The sequence below is a fragment of the Hipposideros armiger genome, unplaced genomic scaffold, assembly GCF_001890085.2.
Source record: "Hipposideros armiger isolate ML-2016 unplaced genomic scaffold, ASM189008v1 scaffold_582, whole genome shotgun sequence".
NCBI lineage: Eukaryota > Metazoa > Chordata > Mammalia > Chiroptera > Hipposideridae > Hipposideros > Hipposideros armiger.
The window spans coordinates 903,897-921,434 of NW_017731932.1; the positions used below are offsets into that span (position 1 = coordinate 903,897).

The window sequence follows — 17,538 nt, forward strand, 5'->3', positions numbered from 1 at the left end:
GGTGGATATGAAATTATTTGGTCTATTATAAAAGCATTATTTTTTTAAGCGCTTTAAGATAGTGGTCCATTGTCTTTTTACTTCCATTGTTTCTGACAAGAATTCTGTTTTTATCCTTACTTTTGCTCTGCTGTTCACAGTGTGTTTTTTTTCCCTCTGAATGCATTTAAGATTTTCCCTTTATTTCTGGTTTTGGGCAATTTGATTGTGATGTATCTTTTTTTTTCACTCTTTTTATTTATTAAATTTATTGGGGTGACTTGGTGTAGTTTTTGCATTTGTCTTTTGCTTGGGTTTCTTGTGATTCTTGAATCTGTGGCTTTATAGTTTCATCAAATTTTCACAATTTTCAACATTGTTTTTCAAAGAAAATTTTATATCAACCTTGTTTCTCCTGTTTTACTTCTTGAAGTTGTTCCATAGCTCACTGTTGTTCATTTAGATTTTTGATTTATCTTTCTCTTATTTATTTATTTATTTATTCACTAGATTATCAGTTTGTTATAAAAATGTGAAACTCAGGAACAGCCAGATGAAAGAGATATATAGGGCAAGCTGTGGGGAAAGGGCATGGAACTGCCATGCCTCTCAGACAGTTGCTATTGCTATGTCTCCAAGATCACTAATTACTTCTTGGGGAATGTTTATTCTGTAGTTAATCCTATCCGGTGCAATTTTTCTTCTTTTTTTTACCCTCAGACACTATCATTTTCATCGTATCTTTAGTATCTCTACTTTTTTGCACATATGGAGCATAGTGATAATAATTGTTTTCAACGTTTTTGATTGCTAATTCTGGCATGTTTGTCAGTTCTTGGTCGGCTTTCACCATCAAATTTTCTTCTCATTGTGGTCATGTTTTACTGCTTTTTGCACCCGTGGTAGTTTCGGATTGAATGCCAGATATTGTGGCTATTTCCATGCTTGGTGCCAGATATTTTTGTATCCTTATAAATATCCTTGAGCTTTGCTCTGCAGCACAGTTAAGTTGCTTGGAAACTGTTTGATCCTTTCCAGTCATGCTTTGTAGATTTGTTAGTTGTAACTGGATCAGAGCTCTGTCTAGGGGTAATTATCTCCCACTACGGAGGCAAGTAAGTCTTTTCTGTGTACTCTATCCAATGCATCATAATTTTTTGGAATTTTTATGAGTTTATTTGAGCCAAACTGACATTTTTGGGAAGCAAGATCTCAAATGCTCCCTGCATCATGAATCTTAAGGTTTTCCAGGCTGGCTGGTGTGAACAGGCACTATTCCCAGCCTTGTCCGAGCTCTGAGCATTGTTACCTATAATCCCTTCAGCATTTTCTTCCCTGTTTCCCTCACGTATGTGTACAGATCAGTACTCAGCTAAATACCCGAGGGGAGTCCTCTGCAGATGTTGGGGTTCTGTCTCTGTACAACTCCCTTTCTTCAGGATTCTGTCCTGAACACTCTATTTGCCTTGGTCTCTCCAGATTTTCAGCTCCATTTCCTTTAGGAAATCCTTTAGGAATTCCTGAGGGAGCTCTCTCTCTTTTTCTCTCTCTGGAAACTTTCTTATGAGAGAAAGCTGGGAAAATTTTAGAGCTCATTTGTTTCTTGCCTCAGAAATCACTGTTCTTCGTTGCCGGATGTACAGTGTCTTGCAAACTAGTATTTCATACACAGCAATACCTTGGTTTGCGAGCACAATTCATTCCAGAAGCAAACTACTCGTATTGCAAAACATTGCTCGTTTACCAAGTTAAAGTGTATTAGAAATATTTGTTCATCTTGAGGAACACTCGCAAACCAAGTTACTCGCAATCCAAGGTTTTACTGCATTTTGTCCATTTTTCTTGTTTCAGGCGGGAGGGTAAGTCCATTTTAACCAGAGGGGGAGGTTCTGAAAGAGATTTTTATTTGGATGAATAATGCAAGTGTTTTGAAGTTGTCCAAATTATATTGTATCCAAGCCACTTTGAAGCTTTATTTTATACTATCAGCAATGAAAAATAGATAGGTATGGAGGTTAGAAAGATCTAGATTTGAACCTTGGAATTACCATTTAATAGGATGTGATCTTGGGCAAGAAATGTAACGTCCCTCAACCTCAGTTTAATCTTTGATAAAATGAGATGGAATATTGAACATCAAACTGTGATTAAAAAAATTTTTTTAATGAAAAAAATTATTTTAAACACAAGATTCTATGCTATGTTGTTTACTTATAGCAAAATATTGACTATAGATTGGGTAATGTTAAAGTAAGCCGGAGGTAATTAATAGTTTTGTACTTCCATGAAACATCTAAAAATAATGAGATAGATCTATATGTATTCTTAGGGAAAATGTTAATAACATACTGATAAGTGAGTAAAGCATTTTGCAGAAAAATGTGTGTGTGTGTGTGTGTGTGTGTGTGTGTGTGTGTGTGTGAAGAAAACACCATCAGGAAGAATATATGACATAGAAACTCTCCTTTTTTAACTTTAAAAACAGCTGTATTTAAGAAATAATGGATACATATTAATTTCTTTCTCAATAAAAAAAGTGAATAACGAAAACAAGCAATTTTGTTTTATTGAGAGATAATAGGTGCATGTGGCACAGTTCACACCGTGAATGCCCAATAGCCAAAAAGCACCAGGAGCACACATGTAGTCAGACAAAGTTAGGCTTATTTTGTGGGCTGCAGCAAGGGACAGAGTACCCCAGAGAGACCGGGTGAGGGACGAGAGGGACTTGGGAAGGCCTCTTCTAGGATTTAGGCTTGTGCTGGGTGATGCTAAGGATTGAGGAAGTGGAGGTGAGCTCTGTTTTGAGTGTTATCAGGACTTAAGTGATTGGGTGTTTTGGTCATGTATATCTAAGAGAAAAACAAAGTGGGTAAAGAAGGAGTAGTTACTAATTTTAGTGGGAAGAGGGGACTGTTGAGCTATTTTTCTGGTCACTGAGTCCTTATCTCGTTTCAGACGTACTCAGAGTGGCCTTTTCCCTGTCTGGTTCCATCTCAGCTATGGAGCGGCCTTGTCTAATTAGCGCTTGTGTTCTGTAAAGGCTGTTTATGTTCAGTTGGGAACATTATGGTTAATATGTCAGTTGTCATCTCCAGGGCCGTTTTATAACTTCTTGTACCATCAATAATTTCCTTTCTCCATTTATATTTTTATTTTGCTGAAGATACATGATCTACTGAACTTTGGATTGAATTATGCTGACGTATTGGCTCTAACCCTGTACAGTTTACTGTGGTCCTCAGATGCCGGAATCAGGCTCGGCTGAATAGGAACAATGCAATTTGCTTTATATACAGCAGGTTTGTCTTTAGGTTTTCTTCCTGGGCTTGTGCAGGCTGACTGCCCACCCAGTGATTTCTCCACAGAGAGATTTTATAGCTGAGGCCTAAGGGATTAGAGCTTGAGCATCTGTGGCCCTAGGGGCTGAGGCAAGATCAAAGAAAATAACCACTATCAGTTAGTTTTCTGCTGAAGGAGAGAGGAACACCCCAGAGGGCAAAGTTTTCATGGTGGAAACCTTGGGAGACTTCTTACTGACTCTGTGTGTGTGTGTGTGTGTGTGTGTGTGTGTATTGAGATTCTTATACTATCTGTCACACCTATGTTGAAATAATCCTTATGAATACTCATTACTATTAACACTTATTGAGGGTTTATTAGTGCCAGGTACTATGATTTCTATTCATTATCTTATCTATTACTAACAACAAACTAAAAAATCTCATGAGATATGCATTGTTATGAGAAACAAGGTTTCAAAGCTTAGTTAACTTACAAAGGGGCACTTCTGATGAGTGGCAGGGTTAGGACATAAACCACATTCAAAAAGATTTTAAATCCTATGCTCTTAAATACTACTTCCCAGTGGTGCATGCCATTAAGGCAACCTTCTGCATATATAGATACTTATAAATGCTAGGTTCTAATATTACTGAATCAGCATCTCCAGGGCTGGGCTGTAGTTATTTGCACTTAAAAAGCATTTTCCGGTCATTGAAATGCTGCAGTCCACAGGTTGGTATTTAGAGACTAATAGTGTAGGCTACAAATATAACTTACAGTTGGGAAGCTGTCCATCTCATTGGTTTTTGTCATTATTCATTCATTCAATATTTATAGATACCTACTGTGTCTAAGGCTCTACCCCAGATATTAAAAGGTTATCGAAAATAAATGTATCTCAACTGCCTTATAGATTATAGTGAGGGTATTTTATGGCAATAAATAATTTAGATAGGAAGTAATACATAATAAATGATATTATTGATACAAATCAAGTGCTGTGGCTCTTCAGTGGAAGAAGAAATTGTTTCCAGGGGTAGAACGTTGGCAAGAAACAAGTGTTGAGCTGGGAAAACTTCAGGGAAACACTGACCCTTGAAATCATAGTAAGATTTGGGCATATGAAAGGTGTTGTTCACGTGGTGTATGTACTCATGAGCTGTCTGTGGCTTTCTGCCTTTGAAGAAATGATTGTGTTATGAGAGGGCTTATGGAGAGGGCCTTGTGACAAAGAACTGTGGATAGTCTCGAAGAACTGGGAGCAGCTCCTGGCTGACAGGCAGCAAGAAGGCAGGAATGTCAGTCCTGCAACTGTAAGGAGATGAATTCTGCCAATAACATGAGGGAGCTTGGAAGCACGTCCATCCCTACTTGGGCCTTCTGATGAGCTCCCAGTCCCGGGTGACACCTGATTGTAGCATCTCGGAGGATGCAGTTGAGTGGTGTCCAGATTCCTGACCAATAAAACTATAAGATAATAATCATGTCTTTTTTTTAAGCCCCCAAATGTGTGGAAATTTGTTATGCAGCAATAGATAAAGATTTTACAATTACAACCATACAGATTTATTTCCCTATTGAAGAATATTCACTTTTTTGGTCTTGTCTTCCTAAGCAAAGCTACAATAAACATCCTTAAATATGTGTCCTTGTAGACTGGAACTTTTATTTCCATAGGCCAACTGGAAAGGCTGAAGTTCTGGATTGAAGATTATTTTTGTTTTAAAAAGATATTGCCAGATTCCTCCTAAAGTGAAGTTAACACTTCAGTTTTCCATTAACAATATGTGAAAGCATCATTTTCCTTACATCACAGCAATTAATAGGCGTTATCATTCTTTTCCAGTTCTTGCCAGTCATGTCACTATAAAGTGGTTATCTCATTGTTACTTTAATTTACAGCTTGGTCTTAGTAAAAATGAGCAACTTTTCCTATTTTCTTTGTTTTTCGGTTTTGATTTCTTAAAAATTAGCACTGTTGGTCTGGTTGTTTATAAACATAGACAATTGAGGATCAAACTAGAAGCACGTCTTTCCAATCCTTTTTAGGGCTTCCATCACATCTTGGTTTCTCAGGCTGTAGATGAGGGGGTTTAACATGGGGATTATAATGCCATAAAACACGGAAGCCATTTTTTCTTGCTCCTGAGACTCATTGGTCCCAGGGTGTAGATACATGTAAGACAGAGTCCCATAGAAAATGGTGACCGCTGTCAGGTGGGAGGTACATGTGGAGAGGGCTTTTCTCTTTCCTGCAGCAGAAGATATCCTCAGGATGGCAGCCAGGATATGTATGTAGGAAAAGATGACAACCAACACAGTGAATGTCAAGTTAATCCCCACAAAGACCATTATGAGCATGATGTTTAAATCAGTGTTGGAGCATGAGAGGGCAAGAATTGGGGGTTCATCACAGAAAAAGTGGTTAATTTTATTGGATTTGCAAAAGTTCAGTGAGAAAATAAAACTTACATTTACAGAGGCATTTAGGAAACCCATGATGTATGAACCAACTAAGAGTAGAATGCAGACTCTGTGGGACATGAGTGTTGGATAGCGGAGTGGGTGACAGATAGCCACGTATCGGTCTACTGCCATTGCTGAAAGGATATAGCAATCGCTTGTTGCGAAAGTACCGTAGACTAGTAATTGCACCATACATCCTATGAATGAGATGGACTTTTCTGTCCCTACAAAGTTTTGCAACATTTTGGGGGTGATAGCAGAGGTGTAGCAGAGATCAACAAATGCCAAGTGTTGGAGGAAAAAATACATAGGGGTGTGAAGGCAGGAATCAATCTTGATGAGTAGGATTGTCCCAATATTACCCACTAGGGTGGCCACATAGATCACTAGAAATACTATGAAGAGGATATGCCAAGACTTGTGTTGACCAGCAAATCCCAGGAGGATGAATTCAGTCACTTGAGTGTCATTGTTTTGCTCCATGGCTAGGAAAGACTAAGTATCAGCTGAAAAGGTACAAAGAAAGAAGAGCAGAGAAAGCTAAGATCATTGTGATAACTAGCTCTGGAACTGGACATGGTATAACATTTGGTTTCATAGTGGAGTCAGGGAATATTTTCAATGACATAACTGACATTTTAAAGGCTGAACCTTGACACCTGACTTAGATGACTTCATCTATGTACTGGACCAGTAGCTGTGTTCTTAGGGTGTCAATTGGCTGGCATTTCATAAATACATCAATTAGGGAACATATAAAACCATACTTATATTTAATTATGCTTTCTTTTATGCTCTCGGTGTTTTAACTGGAAACCCCAACGTGCCTAAATACGAATCATTATATCTGAACTTTTGACATACTTATATAGTTCTAGATGATCTTATTCCAACTTACCTCTGTATTCTTATTTTATCCTTTCCCTCCTTCCTAGGAACTCTTCTGTACAATCAAGGATTCATGGGCGTGTGGGAGCTCTTATCAAAGTATGCACCAGTGTAAACGTCTACTAATTGTACATGGATGGCGGGGCAGGGGGTGTGTGTGTTTCCATGTTCTTAATTCCTTGTGAACATGGTATTTTCCCAATTATTATTATTTTTTTGGCCAGCAAAAGTTTCCTTTTTATATTGGACTGCTGGCACAAGGTATTTGTCGTGCCATGACACTTTATATCATACATATAATTTGAAAAATGCTACTTGTGTTTTTCAATAATTATGTTTTAGAAAGAAAGCAGACTAACAGCATAGAAAGCATAGTCAGTGTGTGTGTGTGTGTGTGTGTGTGTGTGTGCGCGCGCGCGCGTGCAAAATATTTAAATGTTTTTAAGCCATTTGACTTGTTCTTTTAAAATTTGCTCACACAAATACTTGTTCCAAATTATGTTATAGGAAAGTTATACCAAACGTTTATGGAACAGCTAATTCTAATATTATGGAACCTTTTCACATAACTGGCAAAAGAGTTCATTCCCCCGCTCATGTCTTGAGGCGAATGGAACCTTGTAACAAAGTAAAATTTGAGAAAAGAAAATTGGAACCAATCTCACTTGTGAATATAGATGCGAACAGCTTAAAAAAATATACACCCACAATCAAAACCATCCATGTATGAAACGAATGATTCCTGGGATCTCAAAGGGGTTTCCAGTGAATAGCTTTTCTCTTCCTTTCCCAGGATTTGAACAAGCTGATAAACAAAATAAAGTGTCTATATGGAGACCATGATATCACGGTTAGACACTTGGGGGAAGACTCTATTTGTCAAGCTACTTGCTGCCGATGAAATCCACAGCTAGACAGGCTTCTCCACCCAGTCTTGGTGGCAGTGACTGAGGGAGGCCTCCGGCATATTTTGAGGGAAGTGCCTCTGGAATGCCTGGGAATGTGGCCTTTAGCAGGCTGGCTGCTTCCCCGAGGATGAGGGCAGAGCAGAGCATGCCAGGTTGTGCTTTGATTTACCAATCAGTCATGTTACTCCTCTCTAGCAACTGAGTGAAAGAAATCAGGAGAGAGAGCCCACAATTACATAAATTGAGGTCCCTTTGCAAGAAAGAAACTTCAGAAACAAGGGAAAATGTAATTTCCAATCCGCAATCAAGACGAAGTTATATACACATTATATTTTCCCCCGATATTTTCATAAATTCAATGTCATTCTAATCAAATGTTTGCGAGAATTTTATGTGCTCAATCACAAACTTGTAAAAAGTATATGGAAGAGAAAAGAGCTAAAAATAGCTAAGAGAGTTTTAAAGGAAAACAAGGTGAAAGCCTGCTCTACCAGGTATCAGAACTTGTTATAAAGAGAAAATACTAAAGGCAGTGTGGTATTAGGGTGAAGGCAGACAAATAGATCAGCAGAACTGAGAAAAAGAAATTATAAAATGGCCCACAGGTCTATGGATGGTTAATATAGGAAAACAATACATGGACATCAGTGAAATATGGGCCATTAAACTGTGATGCTACAAATGCTTAAACAGGTGAAAGAATAATATTGTATTCCTACTGTACATTTTATAAAAGTCAATTCCAAATGGATTAAAAATTGAAATTGTGAAGCTTTGAGAGTAAAACAGCAGACTATCTATGACTTAGACATGCAGAAAAAATTTAAACAAGATATGAATGCACAAAACATAAAACACTGAAAATTCAACTATATCTAAATTAAAAATACCACCATTATAAAAAACAAAAGACTGAACATTGACTGGAAATTTAGTTAGGTAAATTTGTTTGCAACACTTATAAATGTCCAGTATAAATACATAATTTCTATAAATTTTCCAAGGGAAAAATTCACAAAAGGCATGATTGGATAATTATAGAAGGGAATGTAGAAATGGAAATATGAAAATATATGCAATTCACTAGTAATCAGGTAATTGTATATTAATACTGTATTGAAATATAATTTTATACTCAGTCTAAAATACAAAGTTTTGGTGAGATTGTGGTGTCACACGTTTCCGATGGGAAGGTAAATTAGTACAGACATGTTGGAGACAAATTTGGAATAATTAGTAAAATTAAATATATGCCTCCATATGATCCAGATTTTCCATCATAGGTATGTATTCTAGAAAAATTGCGACCACATAAACAAGGACATACACACACACACGTATGTGTGTTTATGAGTATGTATACATGTAAATATACACACACAAGAATGTTCATCATAAAAGAAATAGAAACATACCGCTGGAAATGCAGTAAACTGATGCTGCAACATCTATGTGGATAAATCTCTAAAATGGAATGCTGAGTAACAAGAAGCAAGTTGCAGAAGTTAGAAGGTGGTTATGCGAATGGTCGTTACATTACTTTAAATGTATCTTTATATACCTTAACTATTGTGCAATAACACAAACTCCTCACAAAAGAAAGACCTGTCCCCAGTACATCAGTAGAGAGCTCCTTTCCTGGGCTGTAGCTCCATGCATGAGGTGGTCAGTTTTAGATAAGAATGTGCCTTTAACGGTGGGAATATAGCAAATTAAACCTGTGTTTGACAGGCTGGTTCTTTCAAATAACTCGAGAAACAAACGAAATACCTTGTGATTGCTCTGTAGTGATGGAACAAGAAACAAGAATCTTCAACATTTAGTGAGGGCTAAGGGCCAACAAGTTTGTGCAATTTGCATCCTCAGGTAAATTTACAAATTAAAATGGATTAAATTCAGCTCTTCCAAGGGGTCAAGTCCAGTGGGTTAAGTCACTTGTCAGAGAAAGCTAAAATTGGTCATAGGTCCACTTAAACTAGAATCTTGACATTTGCTATATCAATTTAATCATCTTGAATTAAAATAAAATGCAGGACATATTGGGGGACCTTTTACAAAAGCAGTAGAAAACCAGTACAGTACAAAGGACACCACACACACACACACACACACACACACGCATGCACACCAAATACTCAAGTAATTGGAACATGCTTAGCCTATACTGAACGCTGGTGTTTCAGAAATTTCGTTTATATTAAACCCCATGTAGCAGTAGAAAGGAAACAGGCTGACCTGGGTTTGAATTTTGGTCCCACCAATTCATAGAGACAAAGGACGTACCTCCTTTTGGCCTCAGTTTCATCCTCTATAAAGTGGGATCACAGAATTACTTAGAGGGTAATGATGGGCATTGTAACACTGTTTGCAATAGCAAAAGCTTGTAAATAGGGTTAAATCAATCAGAGTAGGTTCTTATTATGAATCAATACATAGCCCAAAAAGAATGAGATAACTATGTACTCTTACGGAAAGGTGCTCATGTCATATGATCAAATGAGCAAAAACAGTTGCAGAATGATACATAAAGGGTTACCCCTTTTAAAAAGAAAATGTTCTTTTTAAATATCCTCTTTTTCTCATTTTTTTTCTTTATTTATCTATGCAAAAGCTCAGAAAGGATTCACACCAATCTTTTTATGGTTATCCTGGGGGATGGGAATGGGGAGAGAAAGTCTTTAAACTTATAAACTTCACTTTTGTTTTAAATAGATAGCTTAATTGTTTTAAAAAGGAAGAGGAAGATGTAAAGTCTGCTTTGTAATGATATGAAAAGTGAGGTGATTTTATGCAAACTTCCAAGCACCTGGCCAGGCATTGAATGAGCAATCAAATAAGATATAATAATAATATGTTTTATTTGCATAATATGTATTGTTTGCATAATAGCACATAGAAATAATACACTAAAGGCATCTAATATTCATTCATTTAATCTTTCTATCATTTGTTCATTCGTATATCCTTCCCAGGCAACACTCAGTGCAATTAACTCCATTTCCATTATGTCAGCAGAGATGAAGTGATTATTCCTGGTCTTGGGGTGAAACTTGCTAGAACTTTGGCTTTGACCCTATTGCTCCCCCATTTCTAGGACACCCTGGGATGATACATATCTGTGTTTGAAAATGGCAACAACTTTGTTTTACTTACACCAGAGTTGCCTCCAGGTTCTCTTTCTGCAGCTGACACAGGCTGACTGTCCCCCAAGGTCTCTCTGTGTAGTTCCTTCTAACTGGGAGTTTATAGCTGGGGCGAAGGGATCCATACTCGCTCCCCTGAGAATCTTGTGTTCCAAGGGCTGAGACAGAATTGGAATAAACAATGTTCAGTAGTTATTTTCTGCTGAAGAACATTTAAGCTTTCTAGAGAGGATACATTTAATTTATGTTACTCTCATTAAAGATGTGTGTGTGTGTGTGTGTGTGTGTGTGTGTGTGTGTGTGTGTGTGTGTGTGTGTCCTTCTTAAAGAACAACTCCTTAAAAAATTTTTCTTGTTTTGAATCAGGTTGAACATCTTTTCATAGATCTAAAACTCTGTTTTTAGGTCAACATAATCAGCAAAATACATGGCTCTCTGAAAAAAAAAGGAATTCAAAGCCAACCTAAACTTAAGGGCATATGGTCCCTAGTGTGATAAACAGAGTTACTACTATTTGAACACGTTTTATATTATCACATTAACCATTGTTTATTTAAAGAAAAAATTTACTCTTGATGCTTTCTTTTTCTAAATATGTATATATTTTAAAAATCAGCCCTGGAGAAAGACCACCCTTTCTTCCTATTGCGCTTTAAATCATTAGAATATTTCAGAAAACAATCTGTGGCACAAACGACTTTGAGCTGTGTTTGGTTATAAAGCTGCCACGGTGAAACCTTTAGTGTAATCAGTCTGAAAGGAGATTCAGTGAGTGTAGTCCTTTAATTAACAAACAAACCTATAAAGGAGAGTTATGGTTAAAGGTTAATTGACATCATTCAGTGTTACTTCTTATAGGACAAGTGTGTCAATTAGGGATGGGTTCAACTGCTAGCAGAAGAAAACCCAACTCACTTTGGCTTAAAAACAGGGGTTTATTTCTCCTTTATAACAATCCTTTGGAAGTCAAGAGTTGCACTTCTGTGATTTGCTTGGTGTTTCCCACACGCTGGGTGCCTCACAGTCTAACATGTCTCCTTTAGTGCTAGCCATGCTATTCTCTGTCAAAGCAGGAGAAAGGACCCTGGAGGGTAGGGTGACAACCACACATGTACTTTTGATCAACAAAAGCTTTCCCCCAGTCCAGTGGATTTCTGTGTATGTCTCACCAGCTAGAAGTGCATTATGCGGAGGAGCAGAAATGTGTGGTCTTGCTCCACGTCTCCTCAGCTACTTGATTTCTATGCCTCTGGGGTAGCAGCATTGTCTGTGCTGCGAGTGGAAGGTTTCCGATGGTCTCTCTGCTTCTCTGCCTCAGGAATATCTCACAAGCTGTGGAAGATCTCAGGCTGCCCTCTGATGATAGGGGAGGGGGACTGAATAAAGGTCTTAACCTCTTGCCCTTCAGAGGGATAATTCTGTGGGACATTCTACATAGTTCATCCAAGTCCCCGGCGAGACTGAGTTCAGTTCCCAGGGTGTAAGCCCGCTACGTCATTCTTCCGTTCTTTGCTCTTGTCCATCTATATCTCAGTCTTCCTGTTCCTTCTCTCTAGCGCTTGGGATAGCCCCCTTCAAAAAGTTTAGCAAACTGTACAGTCAGAGGGAACAGTTCCCACGTGACTGATGTCACTTCAGACAGCAGTCAAAAGTTCAAGAGTCCCCAGAGTCACTCTCATTTGTATCTGGCTACACTTTAGGCGTCCCCACAATCACCCCCAGGTTTGGTAATTCATTAAAATGATTCAACATTATGGACTGAATGTTTGTGTCCCTCCAAATTCGTCAGTTGAAATCCTAACCCCCAATGTGATGGTATTAGAAGGCGGGGCTTTTGGGGACCAACTAGGTGATGAGGGTGCAGCCCTCATGAGTGGGGCCAGTGTCCTTACAGCAGAGTCTCCACAGAGCTCTCTAGCCCTTTTTCTACTGTGAGCACACCACAAGAAGCTGGCAGTCTGCAACCCTGAAGAGAGCTCTCAACGGACCCATCCTTACTGTCACTCTAATCTTAGACTTCTAACCCCCAGAACTGTGAGCAAGAAATTTCTGTTAACAAACTGCTTGATCTATGCTAATTTGAAGCAGAGCTAGAACTGACCCATCAGGGAAGCACTCTACGTTCAGTTACAATTCTACTGTGGCAAAACGATACAAATTAGAAGCAGCCAAAGGAAGAGACACATAGGGCCAAGTGTGTGAGGGTTTCAAGCCAGAAGCTTCCATGGTCCTCAGGGATGCATTGCCCTCCCGGTGTCAATGTGTGGCCACATGATGGAGTATTGCCAAGCCGGGAAGCTCACTGGAACCTTTGGTATCCACAGTTTCTTTTTTCTTTTTTTTTTTTTTAAGATTTTTATTGGGGAATTGGGGGAAGGGGAACAGACAAGTTGCTGTCGTTTTGTTCTTCGGTCTAGTTGTAGAGGACGTCGCTTCACTGGCCCAAGTTGGCACCATCATTGCGCTCTTCCCGGGTGAGGCAGATCAGTCGCCGGCTTCTGGACGGCTGCTCACTGCGGCTGCTGGCCGCTCATGCTGGCTGCTGGCTACACACGGTAGCCCATGGCAACCCACTGCCACAGGGGCTGCAGCCTACACCGTTGCAGGCGACTCACGGCAGCTCAGCTCTAGGTTGAGCTGTTGTTCGGCATCTTAGCTGTGGAGGGCAGTGTCACTGGCCCTCGTATGTGGGATCCGAACCGGGGCCCTCTGGCGTCCCAAGCCAGCTCTTAACCACCGCACCACTCGGCCGGCCCCACAGTTTCTCTCGGCGCTCTATGACGTATTGCTCATGTGGCTGACTTTTAGCTCCCAACTCCTCCTGAAGGTTTAGGTAATGCCATTAGTTTACAGTTTCTCTGGAGGTTGGAACTGATAGGGCATTATTCCAAGGCCCACCTCGTAAATCACATGGTCAGACCATCCAGAGGCCAAAACCTCCAAGCAAGCAGAGACACTCCTATTAGGAAGGTGTTCCAGGGTTTAGAGATCACATCCCAACAGCTGAAGGCCAAGGCCAGACCTTGCTTTAGGTAAGGAACTCTTTACTACGTATCCCCACATGCCTTTCCTTTACCCAAAGCCACATCTCAGGAATGTGAACTAGATAGACACACGCCACCCGAGCTACAGTGGAAGCTGAGAAGTAAATACCTGTTTTTCTGGCTGAATCACCTTGCACATAATATTGGAGTTTTTTTAGGATGGAATCAGGGAGAATGGGCAGTAGGATGGAATCAGGGGAGAATGGACAGTGAATAGAAGAACAAGTGTATTTTGCCACCGCTAGTGAACACACATAAGGGGTGGTGAATATATTCTGTCTCTTTCAGCTTCTGTAGGTATTCCCTTCTCCATGTTACTCTTGTCTGAATCTTTTATGTATGATGCCACATTTCCATCCATCTCGGCCTAGACTAGTATTTTCTATAAAGTTAGCCATCTTTGCTAGTCTTGTCTTTTTCAGTATTATTTTATATTTAATATTAGTTTCAAGTGTACAGTGTAGTGGTTAGACATTTATATAATTTATGAAGTGATCCCCCGATTAGCCTGGTACCCACTTGGCACTATACATAGTTATTACCATATTATCGACTCTATTCCCTATGATCTTTGTTAATTCTTGACTTCGAATTTTGGTTGATGAATTAAGCTTCTGTCATAATTCCTCAGAGACAGCTGCTGGGCCTGAAAAGCCCTTATAACACGTGTGCTGCTGGAAGAGTCAGCTGTACTGGGCTCTAGCTGGTAGGCTTTATTTATTGTAGTGATCACAGTCAAGTTTTCAGTGTGCATTCTCTGTTCATTCAGTCAGTAAGCATTGAATAAGCACCTAATATATTCCTGACAATTAATAGATGCCTGAGGATAAAATAATGAGAAAAATGCAAATTATCATTGTGTTTACAAAGGTTAAGTTCGAGCATTTCTCATACACACACCTATGGCAGTATGACTCATATCCTGGTTAGGATGTTAGCTAAAAACAAATTTACTCTGGGAAGAAACATGGTGTGGTTGAGTATAAAAAACGGCCACAAGTTCTTTCCTTCAGTGCATCCACACCATTACAATGTGATGTTGCAGATCCTTCCATCAGGTGGGAGAGTCAATTCCTCCAATTGTTTGAACCTGGGTTGGTCATGTGACTTGCAATATGGCCAATGCGGTATCAGCAAATGTAATGGAACACTCACCACCTTGGTACTTTGGGCACTCATTGGTAGCAATGTATGCCCAAGCAAGAGGGCTTATTCATTATTGATGGTAGAACTTCATAGTAGTAGATAAGGTTTAACATGAGAATTATAATGCCAAAAAATATGGGTGCCGGTTTTTCCTTCTCTTGAGACTTGGTAGATCCAGGCTGCACGGACATGTAAGAGAGGGCCCCAGAGAAAATGCGAGAGCTGTCGGGTGGAAGACATCTGTGGGGGGAGCCTTTGGCTTTCCCTATAGCAGAGGACACGCTCAGGATGGAGGATATGTGTGTATGAGAAGATATGGGCTGATCCCTGTTGTGTTTGAAAATCAAGTTAACTGCATCAAGTTAACATTGAAAATCAAGTTAACTGCAGCATAGATTAACAAACATTTTCACTCAATGAAGTTTTAATTGAGCTGATTACAGATTCATGTGCAGTTGTGAGAAATAATACACTTTGCCCAGACTCCTTCTGTGGCAGACAGTAAGAGCTCCCCTAAATGTCCACATCCTAATCCCTGGAATCTGTGACTAGATTAGATCACATAGCAAAGAGGAATTAAGGGTCCTCATCAGCTGACTTTGAGATGGAGGGACCACCCTGGATTTTCCAAGAATTCTTAACATTAGAAGAAGGAAGCAGAGAGTGAGAGACCAGAGCTTTGAAGACGCTGGAGTGCTGGGTTTTTTTTTCCAGACTTTTCAAATATTTTTATCGATTTAATAATAAATAATAATCTAATAACCTCATATTCCAGAACTACTACACAGTTTCAAAAATTCAACTTGTGTTAAATATAAGTACAAAATTAACATTATTTTCAAAGACAATGACTTCTAAGTTTGTGTTGCCCTCCTAAACCTTTGTAATTTACTGAATATATATATATATATATATATATATATATATATATATATTCGCTGATCACTCTCAGGTTAGAATCCAGATCATGTTTCCTCCTTCATATAAGCCTTAGGGATTTCACTGGTTTTCCGTTTGTCACAGAGCTTATTTTCTTTGGGGATTTCTTTCACCTCAGCATTGAACACAGCACTGACTTTCCATTTATGCCCTATTTCCAATTAGTCACTTAGACTTCCTAACTTGTACTAAGTTTTTCTTTGCTTTATCATCTCTCTCCCCAGCTTTATTGCGGTGTAATTGATCAAATTTGCATAAGCTTAAGATGTACAAGTTGATATTTTGATATAGGTATACACTGTGAAATGACCACCAAAATCAAGGTCATTAACATATCTATCATCGTCATTGTCTTCCTCCCTCCCTCCCTCCCTCCCTCCCTCCCTCCTTTCCTTCCTTCCTTTGGTGACAATGCTTAAAATCTACCCTCTTAGCAGATTTCAAGTATATGATACAATATTTTAACTATAGTCACCATGCTATATATTAGTCTCCAATTTCCTCTCTAGGGCCTCAAGACATTCTCTGTCTACATTCCAATGACCCTCCAGCTATTGTCCCTGGCCTTTAGATACTTGAACACGCCCTGAATAGATTCTTCCTTTGTATAGACAGTGTCTTTGCTGGGGAGATTCTGGTCATCCTACACTGACTTCATGTTAATTTTTCCTCTTCTCTTTGAATTTAAGCAGGATAGTGTACTTGAAAAATGTATCTTCTCTTGCCCAATTCTCCTTGCGGTGATACTTAACAGTACATTTCCTGCCAGTTCATTAGACTTACTGGTGTTATTTTAATGTGAAACTTGCTTTTTCATCTACCTAGCATGGCATCTTTAGGTTCATGTGGCGGTTTCCATCACTTACCCTAAATCTATTAAAGCTTTTTTTTTTTTGTCAACAGTATATCTTCCTGATTCAAAGGGCCCTTGGCCTGCCTTCAACTTCTCATTGGATTTCTATAGCTTAAAGTTATTTGTCTGGACTAAAATGATTGATTTGACTCTTGTAAATGAATGACCATTGTTTAGCCTTTTAGATCTATCTGCAATCTAGGTTTTCCATCTCTATTGGAGAGAGATATAGAAAATATTTCCAGATGTTTTCTTACCTTATACAAGAAAGCGATAGATTCAGAATAGAGAGGGTAACTAATGACAAAAATAAGTTATAACATCACATAAGAAATAACTGTTTTCAAGTGCTAGAGAATGTAATTACTATGGGATTATTTGGTAGAAAGTATAATAGTCTGAGTCATAAGTTGTTTTCAAAGCAGTTTATTTTACATTTGGGTTTATGCAATAATTAGAACAGAACATATAAAAAGCCACTTTGTAAACAATTTAGGAAACTTGTTAAAATGAATGGAAAATAATGAACTTCAATTTCAATATTAAGTATATAAAAAATTGGGGTTTTCTGGTCTTTAAAAACATACTGAAATATTTGAAACAAGTAACTACTTTGTAAAGTCTATATATACTTCTTAATATTTTAAATAGCCTACATAAAGCCCTTCATCATGGGTAGTATGAGATATGTTTCTCAAACTACATTCAAGGGAAAATTAGTCCCATGAGATGTTACTATATTTCCCTAATTTTAAGAACTGATCTATCAAGAGAGGTAGCATTGGTTTAAGATATGAATGTATTTCCAATTTCAGAAACATTAGATAGTGGTCAAACATCTCTACTGGATGCTTTGATGTGCTGAATTTTAAGAATTTTGGTCCCAC

At 38.6% G+C, this 17,538-nt stretch overlaps 1 protein-coding gene across 1 annotated transcript; it reads right to left on the reverse strand.

The window, feature by feature from the left end:
* Window positions 1-5,283: 5,283 nt before the first annotated feature.
* LOC109371602 (putative olfactory receptor 5AK3) lies at window positions 5,284-6,213 on the reverse strand. The gene has a single exon (XM_019624221.1). It carries the CDS (start codon window positions 6,211-6,213, stop codon window positions 5,284-5,286), a length of 930 nt encoding a protein of 309 aa, XP_019479766.1.
* Between the last annotated feature and the right edge of the window lie 11,325 nt (window positions 6,214-17,538).

What these genes read in the sequence shown, in the direction of transcription:
- LOC109371602 (XM_019624221.1), bottom strand. Translation starts at nt 6,213, where the DNA reads ATGGAGCAAAACAATGACACTCAAGTGACTGAATTCATCCTCCTGGGA.